Genomic DNA, 18518 nt, shown 5'->3' on the forward strand with positions numbered 1-18518 from the left:
CAGTGAAACCGAAAGAAGACATTTCACAAAACAGCTTATAACTTCATCAAACTTACTCTGATTATCCTACCACTGATAACATAGAGTCCTTACCTGACATCAGATGGTATCCAACTGGTATATTCCAATTCCTGATCACCATTCGAAAAAATCTATACGTGTATGGATCCAACGCGATACAGTAGAACTCCATGATCCGCCGGGATCTGAGGCTCCAGAATGAACTCTAGTAACCCCGGCTGGATCAGTGAACTGGAAAATGTGGAGTACCGTATTTTTTTCCCCATTTCATTTTCATTGAGTCCATTCCAAAATCACTTATGTCATCTGGGAGACGACAGGGGGCGCTTTTTTCCACAGTGATCGCCGGCACCCCTCGGCTATACTCGGGTAGGCTCGGGTGATGCAATAATTTTTCAGACCAAAAAAAAAAAAAAAAAATCAGAGAAATCTCGTGAGTGGCACGCAACCACCTATAAAAAAAACCAGAGAAATCTCGTGAGTGGCACTCAAAGTGTTAAAGGGCCACTTTGCAGATTTTCAACCAGGAAGTCCCTTGTGATTAAAATATCTTTTTTTGAGGGCAACCTGGCCAAGATAGCACACCATTACAAAAGAGCCCATTAAAAATGGGGCTGAGCCAGTAACGTGGTGGGGGTAGAGCTGGACTCTCTAGCGGTGGTGGCGGAGAGGAGGAGCCTTGCTAAGCTCCACGCCATCAGGGACAACCCCTCCTACCCACTACACACGGACTTGGCTGACAGAAGGAGCACGTTCAGTGCTAGGCTAACACTCCCAAGATGTAGCACTGAACGGCATAGGAAGTCCTTCATTCCAACAGCCATCAGACCGTATAATGCATCACTGTGCCTCACTGAGCACAGGGTGACAGTACTATCTTCCTGGACTTTTACTTTTAGACCGACATTGTACAATTTTACACTTACTGTATATTCTGGATATCTTTACTGTATATTTTATATTAGAATGTAACATAGGAAATGTATATCCCGGACCATATTTTATTCTTAGGCTTATTTACATTTCTTTTTTTTGTATCTCTCTTTCTCAGATTTCTTTCTCCGTTTTCTCCCCGTCCCAATTTAGTCGTTGTGCCAATTCCCCCCCCCCTTCCCCTACCTGGTTGTTGTGCGCATGTTCTCCTACTGGTCGGTACAAGGGAACCCTGAAGTATCCGCACGATTCCTCCGACACGTGCGGCGACAGCCAGTGGCTCTCTTCTCACCTGGCAGCGAGGGCTCTCATTGGTGAAGTTTAACGCGTGGGAGATCACGCTGCCTTCCTCAAGTCCTGCCTCCGCTGAGCAAGCGCCCAGACCTGACCTGTAGGCGTCGCTGTCCACAACGCCAGTTTCCCACCCACGGCTTCCCTCCCCCTAACCCAGCCAAACGAGTTGGTATAGCGATCAGCCCAAGCCAAGGCAATGCCGACTCCGGGAGTCGAGACCGCAGCCTCTTGCATTGGTGACGTGGCTTATTTACATTTCTATTCTTATTAGTGACTTTTTGTTTTTGTCAACTAAATGTGAGCGATTTGTAGTGCCAAATTTCCCTTGCGATGAATAAAGTATTCTATTCTAAAATGGACAACTTACAAATGGCAATCATACAATTACACGGTTGTTTTTACCAGAGCTATGACAAAATCATGAATCTGTAGTGTATTCTGAAGGTTATTCAATGACCAGGGAGCAAAAGAGGAGAAAGCTGCTCTACCAAGTTCTGAACAAATCCTGGGTACCTGGTAGAGCAGTCATCTAGTCAGGGAAGTGATTTCTCCGTTTTAAACCGGATTTCCGGTTTTTCTGACCTAAAATCATGATACAAAAATATTCCATAATAATAATAATAATAATAATAATAATAATAATAATAATAATCAAAAAAATTTTTTTATATATATATTGAGCTTTATGTATGTTTTGATTATTTTTCCACCTGGTCTAAGCGTTTATCAGACCTGCTATTCTTGCAGAACAGATTTTCATTGGCTATCGATAATGTTAGCAGTTTTGTTGAGTGGTGCGAGATGCTGTAAAGACGTCAACACACTAGGAAACACACTAACACTGATTGCTTTTGTAAAACTGACCAACCAGGGAAGGTTACTTGCAAGCAGTGCAGCAGTCTGCCACTCAACACTACTCAAGGGAGAGCAAGCATTGTCCAGTTAATGTGAAGCTCTGTAGAAACATCAAACTCTCAAGCATGAGGTACAGAAGCCAACCTAGACATAACCAAGAAGCTGAGATGGAGAAATGTCACCACCTTCATTCTCAAAATCGACCTGAGAGCAAAAGAGTCCATTAGTCCAACTGCAGCCCTTCGCAGTAGGCAAGACTTCCAGAGGAGGCGGTTACAGGTGTTGCACAATCTGGTTGCAAAGAAGAAAAGATAAGGTCCTACCATTAGTATTTGAGCCAGGATGACTTGGGAGGGGTCAAGATGACCCCCTTTAAATTTTTTAGGGGGACACTGAGATATTTCATTTACCGGTAATTTATTTTCTTTGTCCCTTTCCTCTCCCACCTTCCTCTTCCCTGTGAACAGTTCAATCTATACAAATAAAATGTGTTCATTCATTCAAATATGTTTGTCGCTTGCTGATGCCAGTACTCTTATCATCCTGAAGGGTGGTGTCGGCCAACCGGCTGGTTGCAAAAAAATAAATAAAGATAATTTCGAAGATTTTCAGTTTTTTTTTTCTTAAGGCGCAATCACATCCCTGTCTAGTGGAGAGAACATTATAACAGCCAGTGGTGAGTGATAGACAGGGTGTTAACCCGGCATGTGTCATCAGACGTCACAGAGAGCAGAGCAGACCCCTAGCGGACTGCAGACACTATTTCGTCAAACAATTTTCAACTGTAATGGAAAGGTGAAGAAATGGTCTCTCTCTCTCCCTCTCTCCCTCCCAACCCCCAGGTGACGGCAGTGGACTGGCCCTTTGAGGAGGAGGATAGTGGTTGCCCTACGAAGGAGAAGCAGCGTAGCATCATGAACTACCTGGCAGAAAACCACTTTGACCTGGTGATCAACCTGTCCCTGAACAGTGGAGGCAGGAGGCTGTCGTCCTTTGTGACCAAGGGTTACCGGACCAGGCGCATGGCCATCGACTACTCCGTCCCCCTCATCATAGACATCAAATGTACCAAGCTCTTCGTCCAGGTATTGAGAGAGAGGAAACATGTGCAGGGCTCTACACTAACCTTTTTCCCAAGGAGCACATGTGCTCCTAAATGAGAATGTAGGAGCACACAAAGAAATTTAGGGGCACAGTGAAAAACGTTTATTAACAAACAATTGATTACATGCATATTATACTGTGCATGTGCATACTAAGGGACAAGGATGTCAAAGGATGTCGGTTGTCAAGCTGCTTTTGTATGTTGTAGTGTTGTCACGCTACCAAAATGTTGACTCCGATACAGATACGAAAGGTAATGGTCTGGAATATATTATTAGATGACAGAACATGGAAAATTCAGTCGTTATAATTTAAACTTGAAACGTAAATAATCAAAAATAATTAGTGCTGTCAATCGATTAAAATAGTTAATCACGATTAATCGCACGATTGTCCATAGTTAACTCGCGATTAATTGCAAATTAATCGCATTTTTTTTAATTTATTTGTATCTACCTTAACACTTTCAGTGCCGGCCTCTGTTTCCTATTTACCCCCTTGAATGCCGCCACCCACTTCAATGATAGAGCTCTCATATTTGCGAATGCATAAACTATATCTTAAATTATGGCTATGTGTCTAATCTGGCTGTCGCTTATCAATGACTTGTTTGAAAAGCGCTCGTTTCTTGAAACTTCCTGAAGATTTCAGAAGATTCTGTGATAAACGGCCTTTACTGTAATACACAAAACACGTTGTCATTTTTCAGCCTATTTATGAATCGTTTTCAAATAAACGCTAGATTATTAATAGTATATGTGTACTTATGCACGCTATAGAAGCGGGCTGAAAAATGTATTCTCTTATTTCCTGATCGCACACACACACATACACACATATGGCACACGCTGATATATAGGTGAAAATAGGTCTGATTATCCCAATACTGGTAAAATAGATTCCTTACCTCAGATCAGATGTTCTCCAAAAAGATTATTCCAATTCCTGATCGCCATTCCAAATATCGATCGCGTTTATTGATTGATTATTGGCTACTGTAAATATATATTCCAGGTTGTTTTCCATCTCGCGATCACATCCCTGTTCATCAGATCCCTCGCCAGCATAGTGGAGCGAGGAGGCTCCCCCCCACACATACACCAGTGTAATCGAATGGGGTGCAGTTACACAGGGATAGACGATAGGGGCGGTATTTTCCCATTGGAGCTCAGAGAGGCTGCTGTACTAACGGGAGGCTCGGTTGATGAAATATGAATTCAGATTGCTAATATAAAAAAAAAAAAGCGTTGTCGGCTCAACGGGGGGCATGAAATAACGATATATATCGTCGTCGGCATTGAAAGTGTTAAAAGTTAATCGTGAGTTAAAAAAAATAGTGGCGTTAATAGAATCGGGCGATAACGCGTTAATACCGCGTTAACTTTGACAACCTTAAAAATTATACAATTATTCTGTTACAGCTGCTGAGCTACAGTATATACTATAGCTACTGTCCATCAATATCTTCCTTTTGAATAAAATGGGTTCAAGAGCGAGAGAGAGAGAGAGAGAGAGAGACTCTGGCGTCGGTTACACCTAGGGTGTTTTCGTTTCGTTTTCAGGATGAAAACAATGTAGTGGCAGCCGAGTTAGAGATTCGTTTTGCAACCTGAGCACTTTTGTTTTGCCTCCTGAGCACAGTGCTGTAGTACAATGCCAAAGCAGTAGGTGGCGAACATGAAGGCAATTTTCAACCAATCAGAACTTGAATGTGCCAATACACTTCCTGCAAAGAAATATCAACAAGCCGCCATCTTTAAATCCTTCCGGCTATTTAGCCAATGCAGCAAAGCAGAGTTTAGTCTCATCGGCGCCGATTTTGTTAGCTTACATGCTAATGTGAATGGAATATGCCATTATAACAGTATAGCATTGTGGCTAGCAGCTAACGTTAGCTCACGTTAGTTAGCCAGCCAGCACCAAACTGATGATATCAGGAGCTATCAGTAGCTAGATAACATTAGAGACAACGCCTCATGTATTAAACAAAAGTGAATAGATGACTGGGCCATTTTGTTTAATGCTTGTTATGTTGAAAGAGGGGCTCTGAGCTAACAGGGTCTGGTAGCTAGGTAGCTACGGTAGGTAGCTAACGTTAGCTCACGTTAGCCAGCCAGCACAAAACTGATGATATAAGGAGCTATCAGTAGCTAGATAACATTAGAGACAACGCATCATGTATTAAACAAAAGTGAATAGATGACTGGGCCATTTTGTTTAATGCTTGTTATGTTGAAAGAGGAGCTCTGAGCTGCTCATGCAATCGACTCTTGCGTTGCTGCTGGTTTGTTGACATGCATGTTGGGAGGCGGAGGATTTGGCCTTGGTCTCTACTGCGCATGGGCAGTGGGCAAAACGGCTCCGCGCAGATTACACGACACGTTGTCGGCGAGTTTTGGCTTTTTTCCAAAACGGAAACACAATTTCAGCGTTGTCAGTAGGGCAACGCGTTTTCCTGCCAAAACGGCATTTCTATTTAACAGGGACAGCAAACATATTCATTCAGTAACAAAACGAAAACAAAAACACCTAGTCTAACCATGGCCTCAGCCCCCCCTTCCCTCACTATGCCTCTGAGCGTTCCCAGGGATAGCTTACAGTAGTTGGCGTTAGCTTAGTTAGAGTTAGCAGCTAACATTAGTTAAGGTTTTAGCGCAACGTGGGTATTTAGGAATGTCAAGGATGCAAAGCATGTTAGACCATTGGACCCATTGCTCGCAGAGTTTTCGTGGCACATAGAAACAGCGTGATGTTTGTGTGAAATAACAAGACAGGAGACTAGAGCGTGTGTCAACTGTGCGTCTGTATTGCAAACAATAACATGGGTATCATAGCTTACATCCTGGTCTTTGCTGGGCCGTACCAAATGAACACACCACTGTGGGGGGGTTATACAACATTCCCCATTCCCTTGTAACATGTGACTCGCGAGATGAGTTGTTACAGAACTGGTCCGCGCTGCTCTGTCTATTATGAAATGACAATTGCACGTTGACACGCCCACTACGCAAAACTATTACTCGCACACTGTGCTCCTAAATGATTTTTCCGGTTCACACAAATATTTTTTGAAATGCTCGCACTGTAGAGCCCTGATGTGTGATGTCACTAATAGGTTTAACCTCTCATGGTCCAATATGTGGTCACTTGACACCTTTAGCCTCAGCTACACAGAAAGCTGAGTAGGTATTGACATGTGTTGAGAGAATATAAGCTGCCAGTTTAGAATTTCTGGTAAATATCAATGGGTGCTTGTTGCTAATTTGCATATTCATAGCTCCTTGCGTTCTCAATGAGGGTAAAAGTGTAGAGATACTGCTAAGACATTTTCAGTCGTTTATTGAACTATTTGGTGGGAAAAACGTTTAGTTATTCAATATAGAATATTTGTAATGGTTTAACATATATCTGGAGGGGATCTTTACCCAATCTGATTTCCTTCCCGCCTCTTCTGTTAAGTGCCTTGGGTTCCTTGAAAGGGGCTATATAATAAAATAAAAAAAATTGAAAATAAAAAAGAAAGGGGCTAAATAAATTGAAGAAATTATTATTATAACGTGCAGAGATTCACAGAGGGGCGGGGCTAAATTGAAGCAAGTATTTCTGGTGGGTTACACGCTTGACCCCTACTTGTGAATTCCAAATGGTAGATTTTTAGATTGTCGGAACAAAATCCAAGTGTCCGCTTTGTATTTTCATTAGCCTGTCATAATGTTAGTATGTCATCATCATAAATGGTATCAACATCAAGGCCTGTTAATGACTTTTCTTGTTTGTTTGTAGGCATTACACTTGGTTGGTAGAAGTCCTCCTGTGAAGACCCACATCGACAGCATGTCATCGCAGAAACTAATCCGTCTGCCTGGTGAGCAGGATAGGAAAACTTCTAACTGTCAGATACAGTATCTGGTAGAGCCCAAACATTTGAACTGTCTGATACAGTATCTGGTAGAGCCCAAACATTTGAACTGTCTGATACAGTATCTGGTAGAGCCCAAACATTTGAACTGTCTGATACAGTATCTGGTAGAGCCCAAACATTTGAACTGTCTGATACAGTATCTGGTAGAGCCCACATTTTAACTGTCTGATACAGTATCTGGTAGAGCCCACATTTTAACTTTGATACAGTATCTGGTAGAGCCCAAACTTTGTAACGGTCAGATACAGTATCTGGTAGAGCCCAAACATTTTAACTGTCAGATACAGTATCTGGTAGAGCCCAAACATTTTAACTGTCTGATACAGTATCTGGTAGAGCCCACATTTTAACTGTCAGATACAGTATCTGGTAGAGCCCAAACTTTGTAACTGTCGGATACAGTATCTGGTAGAGCCCAAACATTTTAACTGTCTGATACAGTATCTGGTAGAGCCCAAACATTTTAACTGTCTGATACAGTATCTGGTAGAGCCCACATTTGAACTGTCTGATACAGTATCTGGTAGAGCCCAAACATTTTAACTGTCTGATACAGTATCTGGTAGAGCCCACATTTGAACTGTCTGATACAGTATCTGGTAGAGCCCACATTTGAACTGTCTGATACAGTATCTGGTAGAGCCCACATTTGAACTGTCTGATACAGTATCTGGTAGAGCCCACATTTTAACTGTCAGATACAGTATCTGGTAGAGCCCAAACCTTTTAACTGTCAGATACAGTATCTGGTAGAGCCCAAACCTTTTAACGGTCAGATACAGTATCTGGTAGAGCCCACATTTTAACTGTCAGATACAGTATCTGGTAGAGCCCACATTTTAACTGTCTGATACAGTATCTGGTAGAGCCCACATTTTAACTGTCTGATACAGTATCTGGTAGAGCCCAAACCTTTGAACTGTCTGATACAGTATCTGGTAGAGCCCAAACCTTTTAACGGTCAGATACAGTATCTGGTAGAGCCCAAACCTTTTAACGGTCAGATACAGTATCTGGTAGAGCCCACATTTTAACTGTCAGATACAGTATCTGGTAGAGCCCAAACCTTTTAACTGTCTGATACAGTATCTGGTAGAGCCCACATTTTAACGGTCAGATACAGTATCTGGTAGAGCCCACATTTTAACGGTCAGATACAGTATCTGGTAGAGCCCAAACCTTTTAACGGTCAGATACAGTATCTGGTAGAGCCCAAACCTTTTAACGGTCAGATACAGTATCTGGTAGAGCCCAAACCTTTTAACGGTCAGATACAGTATCTGGTAGAGCCCAAACCTTTTAACTGTCAGATACAGTATCTGGTAGAGCCCAAACATTTGAACTGTCTGATACAGTATCTGGTAGAGCCCACATTTGAACTGTCTGATACAGTATCTGGTAGAGCCCACATTTTAACTGTCAGATACAGTATCTGGTAGAGCCCAAACCTTTTAACTGTCAGATACAGTATCTGGTAGAGCCCAAACCTTTTAACGGTCAGATACAGTATCTGGTAGAGCCCACATTTTAACTGTCAGATACAGTATCTGGTAGAGCCCACATTTTAACTGTCTGATACAGTATCTGGTAGAGCCCACATTTTAACTGTCTGATACAGTATCTGGTAGAGCCCAAACCTTTGAACTGTCTGATACAGTATCTGGTAGAGCCCAAACCTTTTAACGGTCAGATACAGTATCTGGTAGAGCCCAAACCTTTTAACTGTCTGATACAGTATCTGGTAGAGCCCACATTTTAACGGTCAGATACAGTATCTGGTAGAGCCCACATTTTAACGGTCAGATACAGTATCTGGTAGAGCCCAAACCTTTTAACTGTCTGATACAGTATCTGGTAGAGCCCACATTTTAACGGTCAGATACAGTATCTGGTAGAGCCCACATTTTAACGGTCAGATACAGTATCTGGTAGAGCCCAAACCTTTTAACGGTCAGATACAGTATCTGGTAGAGCCCAAACCTTTTAACGGTCAGATACAGTATCTGGTAGAGCCCAAACCTTTTAACGGTCAGATACAGTATCTGGTAGAGCCCAAACCTTTTAACTGTCAGATACAGTATCTGGTAGAGCCCAAACATTTGAACTGTCTGATACAGTATCTGGTAGAGCCCACATTTGAACTGTCTGATACAGTATCTGGTAGAGCCCAAACATTTGAACTGTCTGATACAGTATCTGGTAGAGCCCAAACATTTGAACTGTCAGATACAGTATCTGGTAGAGCCCACATTTGAACTGTCTGATACAGTATCTGGTAGAGCCCAAACATTTTAACTGTCTGATACAGTATCTGTTAGAGCCCAAACATTTGAACTGTCTGATACAGTATCTGGTAGAGCCCACATTTTAACTGTCAGATACAGTATCTGGTAGAGCCCAAACATTTGAACTGTCTGATACAGTATCTGGTAGAGCCCACATTTTAACTGTCTGATACAGTATCTGGTAGAGCCCACATTTTAACTGTCAGATACAGTATCTGGTAGAGCCCAAACATTTGAACTGTCTGATACAGTATTCAGTAGAGCCCACATTTTAACTGTCAGATACAGTATCTGGTAGAGCCCACATTTTAACTGTCTGATACAGTATTCAGTAGAGCCCAAACATTTGAACTGTCTGATACAGCAGCTGGGCCCAAACTTCGCTTTTTATGAGACTATGAAGCCAAAATGTTGAAGTGACTCGTGATCAACAGTGGAGACGTTTAAAAGTTCAAAGTTACACCAGATGGCAGGTAGGCTGCAACTCAGGAAGTGGAGAGGTCACCGTTAATTCAAAGGCGATAGAATTGGGCAAACGGAGTGAGAGACGGCGGCTTCACTCTGGGTGGAGTGAACAGGCCCAGGCACGTTCACATAGTTGTAGCTGCTATCCTTGTGAACGGTCATTCAATCAGTAAATATCATGACTGGACTCGAGAGATTCAAGCCATGCCTACCTGCAGTGACCACATTAAGACAAATCCCTTTTGGGTGGTAAAATGGGAAGAAACGACATGAAGACATTTTTATTAAAAACAAATAAAATGCCCTACTATAGGCGTTTAATTCCTACCAATGCTAGAGAGGATAAAGGAGAAGCTCTAGGCGTTTAATTCCTACCACTGCTAGAGAGGATAAAGGAGAAGCTCTAGGCGTTTAATTCCTACCACTGCTAGAGAGGATAAAGGAGAAGCTCTAGGCGTTTAATTCCTACCACTGCTAGAGAGGATAAAGGAGAAGCTCTAGGCGTTTAATTCCTACCACTGCTAGAGGATAAAGGAGAAGCTCTAGGTGTTTAATTCCTACCACTGCTAGAGAGGATAAAGGAGAAGCTCTAGGCGTTTAATTCCTACCACTGCTAGAGAGGATAAAGGAGAAGCTCTAGGTGTTTAATTCCTACCACTGCTAGAGAGGATAAAGGAGAAGCTCTAGGCGTTTAATTCCTACCACTGCTAGAGAGGATAAAGGAGAAGCTCTAGGTGTTTAATTCCTACCACTGCTAGAGAGGATAAAGGAGAAGCTCTAGGCGTTTAATTCCTACCACTGCTAGAGAGGATAAAGGAGAAGCTCTAGGCGTTTAATTCCTACCACTGCTAGAGGATAAAGGAGAAGCTCTAGGCGTTTAATTCCTACCACTGCTAGAGAGGATAAAGGAGAAGCTCTAGGCGTTTAATTCCTACCACTGCTAGAGAGGATAAAGGAGAAGCTCTAGGCGTTTAATTCCTACCACTGCTAGAGAGGATAAAGGAGAAGCTCTAGGTGTTTAATTCCTACCACTGCTAGAGAGGATAAAGGAGAAGCTCTAGGTGTTTAATTCCTACCACTGCTAGAGAGGATAAAGGAGAAGCTCTATGTGTTTAATTCCTACCACTGCTAGAGGATAAAGGAGAAGCTCTAGGTGTTTAATTCCTACCACTGCTAGAGGATAAAGGAGAAGCTCTAGGTGTTTAATTCCTACCACTGCTAGAGGATAAAGGAGAAGCTCTAGGTGTTTAATTCCTACCAATGCTAGACAAGATAAAGGAGAAGCCCTACTATAGGTGTCTGAACCTCCTCTTCCCCCCCCCCCCCAGGTCTGATTGACGTGCATGTACACCTGCGTGAACCTGGCGCCACCCACAAGGAGGACTTCTCGTCGGGCACGGCGGCAGCGCTGGCAGGGGGAGTGACCATGGTGTGTGCCATGCCCAACACCTCCCCTGCCATCATAGACCACAGCACATTGGCCATGGTCCAGAAGGTATTTGATCTCATTTTATTTCCCGTTTTCGTTCTTTCTTAATTTGTTTGCGTTTTTATTTGGGTTTGTCTGAATACTCTAATGGTAAATAATGTTGTGAATGGACTGCATTTATATATCACTTTACAACGTATGCCTCACATTCACCCGTTCACACACTGACGGCGAAGTCAGCCATGCAAGCCATTCTGACATGAGGTCGGGAGGAACCTTCAGATTACCAGACGACTGCTCTACCTCCTGAGACACTGTCTAACTCTAACCTTCAGATTACCAGACGACTGCTCTACCTCCTGAGACACTGCTAACTCTAACCTTCAGATTACCAGACGACTGCTCTACCTCCTGAGACACTGCTAACTCTAACCTTCAGATTACCAGACGACTGCTCTACCTCCTGAGACACTGCTACCCCTAACCTTCAGATTACCAGACGACTGCTCTACCTCCTGAGACACTGCTAACTCTAACCTTCAGATTACCAGATGACCACTCTACCTCCTGAGACACTGCTAACTCTAACCTTCAGATTACCAGACGACTGCTCTACCTCCTGAGACACTGCTACCTTAACCTTCAGATTACCAGACGATTGCTCTACCTCCTGAGACACTGTCTAACTCTAACCTTCAGATTACCAGACGACTTCACTACCTCCTAAGACACTGCTACCCTAACTTTTCTTTTTTTTGATCAAATATTTTTCTTTTCTTTTTTCAAACATGAAACAAAGACATATAACAATACAATAATCAGGGTTCGTACGGGTGCTGGAAATCCTTGAAAATGCTTGTATTTCAATGTGGTGTTTTCAAGGTTTGAAAAGTGCTTGAATTGTGCATAAAGTGCTGGAAAGTTATTGAAATTGTAATTGCACTGTATATACTTTCATAATAAATCGCTATCTGACTGAATAGTTAGGTTTTTAGATAAAGAAATACAATTTCGGAGTCCTCTCTCGAGCCTCGCCACTCGCATGCCCGCCCCGCCAACGGCACCCCCGCCCCTCCTGAAAAGCTTGCTTTAATCCCAGTAATGTTAGCGAGCTAACGTGAGCAAGATTCTTATTAAATTTTTTAAGACGTTAGCAAGCTAGTGAGCTAGCGTTGCCACAGACGGCTATGTTTTCATTTTCATTGTATACCTGTATGCCGTGACAATTAAAACTCTTGAATCTTGAATCTTGAATCTTGTTTATTGTTAATGTTGACAACGACAAGCGACACCGTATATTAAGGTGAGTTAATAAATTCACTGCTCCGCTCTGATAAACTAACTCTTCGGTCAGTCTGCACAACTTGAGTGTGCTCGCTCTGACACACTGAAGGCCAATTTACCTTCAAACAAGTTTCGTTTAGCTAACGCCATTATGCATTGGAGCTGTGGTTTCGCTGTGATCAACATGGCTAACAAGCAAATCAGTTCTTTCTATTTTAAGGAATGTTCTGTAGGATATGTCGGCAACATAAGAAGCCAGGCAGCTACTAAGGGTAGCTGTTTGTGTGAAATAACAAGAGAGGAGACTAGAACGTGCGTCAACTAACTGTGCGTCTGTATTGCAACCAATAACATGGGCATCATATAGCTTACATCCTGGTCCCTGCTGGGACGTACCAACTGAACACACCACTCGGGGGTTATATAAAAATCCTAGGTTGATTTGATTTTGTATACATTTTAAGGCTCAATGAGCTGATTGACTGCCTACCTCAAAGACTGTTCTCTTATTTTGCACATTTTCAGTAAATATTTGATTGAAATTGAAGTTTTATCTGGTGATTATTTGAGTGATTGTTTCATATTGGCCCAGCCAGGTTATATAGGATGCCAACATCATTTTGGTTGTTTATAACTTTATAGCACAATAACATCTGATTTAATGTGATGGAAGAAGTAAAATTATCATTTTGAGTAAATATTTAATTCATAAGATGCTGGAAAAGCTTGAAAATGCACCTTGAAAAAGCTTGAAAAGTGCTTGAATTTTGCTTTGGAAAAGGTGTAAGAACCCTGAATAATACATAAAAAGACATCACAATGCAACAATTTAACATGACAAGACAATAATTGAGACAGACTGCACAGTGACCAACCCCCCCCCTCCCCCCCCCATCAGCCACGATCCCCAACCCTCGAAGACCCCGAGTCCGGTGCCCCAGCGAGTCAAAGCATCAGCCTCTTTAACACCACGACCCGCCGAGGCCGCGAACCAGCCCCCCCCCCCCCCCCCCCATCCTGCAACCATCCCCCCCAAATCCAAAGGGGCCCAGAACGCGTCTATTCTTATCGGATTAACGGATTTCTGCTTTCGCGTTCTGCGATCTGATTGGCCACTGACGTACGCTAGTTTTGCCCCCCCCCCCCCCCCCCCCGGTATGACGCCAGGCGGGCGTAGAAATAATGCGTGGAGAGCGAGCCTCGCACACACGCACTTTGAAATTAATCATTCCAGCAAAGTAGGCTTCTATTGCACACACACACTTTGAAATTAATCATTCCAGCAAAGTAGGCTTCTATTATTCGAATTACTGTTTTAATGGGTATCACAGTAGTAAGTCCTACTGTGGAACATGACATATTAGCATGATATCTGATTTATTAATGCCAATACTAAAGATTAGGGACAAACGCAATTGGCACAAGTGTAAATCATGGATTAGTCACTCAGTTTTAACATCCGACTTAGCTCACCTCATTAGTCTGCTGGCTGTGGATCCTATTGTCACAAGTTCAAATCACAAACCGCTGATCCCCCTTCATCGCCAGGTCTTTATTCAATGGATATAGTTTTAGACTGCGACATTTGCGAGTGCTTAAAATATATCTTATATTATATCTATGGGTCTAATAACGCCGTCGACTGTCAGTGAGTTGCTTCCAGTCAACATGCCCAAAACAGATTGTTTTTTCATGGTTTGGGTGCTTTTGAGTAATTCCAGGAAAAAGGTGAGAAAAAGGCATTTTAGTGTAATCCAGTCATCACGTTGTAATTTTTTGGCTGATTATCTAATCATCTGGAAATCACCGCTAGATTATCATTATTATATCTCGTCGTGCATACATGAAATGGCCATCGTAGCCTACACACAGATAGCTTTGATCGCGGTAGAAATAAATATTGAATGAATGAATAGTTTTATTTTCGGTCTTTGTTTACAGATAAATCAAAAACACATGTGTGGACTTTCAAAAGGAAAAGAAAAAATCACAAATGTACATATTCAAAGTAAGCTCACACACAAAATCCAAACTCAATGACTAAGGAAGGAAAAGGAATAAGCTGAAGCACATGCTTATTTTTGCCTATCCTTTACAATTCTTAAAAACTAAATATACTTTAATATAAGAAAGAAAAACGTAATATATGCCGCAAGATATAATTACATTTATTTTCATTCTTTTTTTAAGAGAAAAAAAAGAAAAAACAAGTTTGTTGTTTTACTCAAAACTGTACTCCTGAATTTTTTTATCCTTCAGGGCCTTTTTAAATCTCCCCTGAGAAGTGCACAACTTCAACCCGTCACTAAGACCATTCCATAATCTAACTCCCAAGATTGAAACACATCTAGTTTTTACATTAGTTCTTACCTTTTTACATGTTTTAAGAATACACAACCCTCTATATCAGATCAACGCAAGGTTTCATATATAGTGGCTCTGATGTAATGCAAAACAAAGAATCCAATTATCTGATCGCCATTCCAGTTATCCACAGCGATCATGTCCCCGACATTACCGAGCGTTACACACGGACGGACGGGCGGGCGGGGTTAATATTCCAATATTCCGTTGTAAGCCCCTGGCTCGCCTGAGTATTTAAACCCCGCCCGCACGGCTCAGATCGGCTCATAAAACACACCAGCCCATTTACAATGGGATGCAATAGCTCCGCAAGGCAGTAGAGGGCGGTGTTGACCGTCTGCCAGCTTGGACACATTCACCAGGGTATACAGAGGCTGCAGACATGAATTATGAATAGATATAGCGAATAAACGAAATAACGATCCCAAAAACGAGTTAACTAGTTTTTGGCGATATTCGCATGGCGGGCAATAACGAGTATACTCATTTTTGGCAATTATTGTGTTAAAGGAACTAAATGTCGGAAATTGGTTTTAAGCCATAAATATTTGATCCGATTTTTTTTCTATAAAAAACAGCATTTAAAAGTGAATTGTATCCTTTTAAATGCCCTTTTAACACATTGAGTGCCACGCCCCTTCCGGGAAATGACCTGGCCTTGCTGTCCATTAACCCCATGTAAACGTAGTTGTAGTTTGTAGAGCTAGACCTATATTTTATATTATAGCTATGGGTCTAATAACGCCGTCGATTGTCAGTGAGTTGCTTCCAGTCAACGTGCAAAAAACTGATAATTTTTTCATCCGTACATTTCCGTTTTATACCGTTTTGAATATGAATATAGGTTGGGTGCTTCCAGTAATTCGCGAAAACAGCGTTTTTGTGTAATTCAATAAACACGTTGTAATTTTTTGCCTGATTATCGAATCTTCCTGAAATCAACGCTAGATTATCATTATTATCCTTCCTCGTGAATACATGAAATGTGCCCTGGAGCGCGGCGTTCCCCCCCCCTCCCCTCCTGCACCCAACGGCACACAGCCACACACATAAAACACAGATAGCTTCAATCGCGGTAGAAAGAAATATCGGATCAACGCAAGCTTTTATATATAGTCCTTACCTGGTATCTGATGTAATGCAAAAAAAAGAATCCAATTATCTGATCGCCATTCCAGTTATCCACAGTGATCCTGTCTCCGACGTTGTTGGGCATTGCACATGAACGGGCGGGCGGAGTCAGTTGTCCAAACCATCCCTACATGCGTGTGTTTTGCCGGAGTGTTTAGGACTCACGCCGCAGCTCGGTAGAGAAAATAAACTACCCCGTTTCTAATGGAGTGCAATAATGGCTGAATGCGTTAAAGGGCCGTATAAGACCGTCTGCCAGCTCACTCAGAACAGTATGCACAAGGTGCCCCGCTGAATTATGAATGGCAATAGCGATTAAAAGAAATACAGTGAGAAAAATGTAGTTCTACGTTTCCGGCACTCAATCGTCGGGCGACAGAAACGTAGTTCTACGTTAACGGCATCCAATATGTTAAAATGAAAGAGTGCTTAGGAAAGTACTTGAAAGTCCTTGAATTTCATTTTGCAATGTCTGTGGGAACCCTGACTAAGTCCTGCTTATAAAAACAAAAACCCACTCAATGAAAACGGTCATCAGGCCATGACCTGGCAGAGGAGAAACATTGCCCTGGTCAGTCGACACCAGGAGCTGACACAGGAGAACCTGTCTAAATGTGTTTTGTTGTGTGTGTCTGTGTGTGTGTGTAGCTGGCCAAGGCAGGCTGTCGTTGCGACTATGCCCTGTATGTGGGTGCTGCTTCGGACAACGCTGCCATCCTGCCCTCCATCGCCAGCCAGACTGCTGGCCTCAAGATGTACCTCAACGACACCTACTCCACCCTCAAGATGGACAACGTCTCTCTCTGGATGGAGGTAGGATGGGGAGCAGGGTCGGCGTCTTGGAAAAATCTATTATCACCGCAATCTGAGAAATCCGTATCGCCTTGCATATACGTGAAATCACGGGTTATGTAATCCAGTCGATGTCCATCTCATTGAACTGTCTCGGTAATGTGTCATGAAACCAACCAGGTGTAGGTATCACTGATGTAGGTTTCACTGATGCAGGCATTGGGGGTCTAACTTGTGTCTCTGTGTGTGTGTGTTATATGTGTAGCACTTTGAGAAGTGGCCCAAGCAGATGCCCATCGTGGCCCACGCTGAGAAGCAGACAGTGGCGGCCATTTTGATGGTGGCCCAGCTGTACCAGAGACCAGTTCACATCTGTCACGTGGCCAAGAAGGAGGAGGTAAAAACCCAGCCATCACATCTCTCCCTCTCCTTCTCATCTCAACTGCCACTCTCACAATCCAGGGTCAAAATGGCTTAAAACCAGTGGTGGAAGAAGTACACCGTTCCTTTACTTAACCTCTTAACACTTTCAGAGCCCAAGCTTAATCTTGATTTACCGCTTGAATGCCCACCATCCACTTCAATGTTAGCGTTAATAACGCCTAATCTATGTTTTAAATTATGGCTATGTGTCTAATCTGCCCGTCGCTTATCAATGACTCGTTTTCCAGTGAACATTGTCGAAGCGGATCGGTTCATTTTCGTTTTATAGCATTTTGAAAAGCCCTCGTTTTCAAGGAAAATATAAATATTCCATGATAATCGCCCTTTACTGGAATATTCTAGAATACACAAACTGTCATTTTTCGGCCTATTTATGAATCGTTTTCAAATAAACGCTAGATTATCGATAGTATGTGTACGTATGCACGCTATATAGGCGATTGAAAAATCGATTCTCTGATTTCCTCAAAGCGATCGCCCACACACACACACACACACACACACATGGGGCGAACGCTGAGATCTCAGCGAATACAACTCTGATTATCCCAAGACTTGTAAAATAGATTCCTTACCTCAGATCAGATGTTCTCCAAAAAGATCATTCCAATTCCTGATCGCCATTCCAAAAATCGATCGTGTTTATTGATCCAACGCTACATATGTATTCCACGCTGTTCTGAGGCTCCACAATGAATCCGATCGGTTCGGGTTACATGCCTGAGAAGTAAAATGTGGACTCCGGATTTTTTTTTTTTCTCATCCATTTTCATTGAGTCCATTCCAAAAGGGTGCATTACCATCTGGGAGACGATAGGGGTGGTTTTTTCACATCTGAGCTCCTACAGGGGCTGCATACCAATGGGAGACTCGGTTGATGAAATATGATTCAGATCGCTAATAAAAAAAAATAAACGATAATTGTCGTCGTGGGCATTCAGGCATTGGGCTGATAAAACGTCTTATCACGTTTTGGGCATTGAAAGTGTTAAGCCCGAGATTTATTTAATGTCACAAATGGATCAATACAGTCCGTATTAAGTGATGTTGTGTTTCTTTTTCAAATGTAGCCAAGAGTAAAGACCCTAACCCTATCAAAACAGCGGTCAAAGTGTATATTTTCAGCACTACGTTTGTTTACCAATGATTTAAAGTGAAATATGAGCTTATAAAAATCTCTGCGCATTGCATCGGA

At 42.4% G+C, this 18518-nt stretch overlaps 1 protein-coding gene across 1 annotated transcript in view; it reads left to right on the forward strand.

The window, feature by feature from the left end:
* Positions 1-18518, forward strand: part of cad (carbamoyl-phosphate synthetase 2, aspartate transcarbamylase, and dihydroorotase) — a 192844-nt gene that overhangs the window by 107525 nt on the left and 66801 nt on the right. The window contains exons 27-31 of the mRNA XM_084315379.1: positions 2946-3188; positions 6991-7072; positions 11208-11374; positions 16736-16900; positions 17145-17276. Coding sequence (XP_084171505.1) covers positions 2946-3188; positions 6991-7072; positions 11208-11374; positions 16736-16900; positions 17145-17276 — 789 coding nt within the window. The remainder of the gene's footprint in view (positions 1-2945; positions 3189-6990; positions 7073-11207; positions 11375-16735; positions 16901-17144; positions 17277-18518) is intronic.

Source organism: Notolepis coatsorum (genome assembly GCF_963971535.1).
Source record: "Notolepis coatsorum genome assembly, chromosome: 5".
NCBI classification, from domain to species: Eukaryota; Metazoa; Chordata; class Actinopteri; order Aulopiformes; family Paralepididae; genus Notolepis; species Notolepis coatsorum.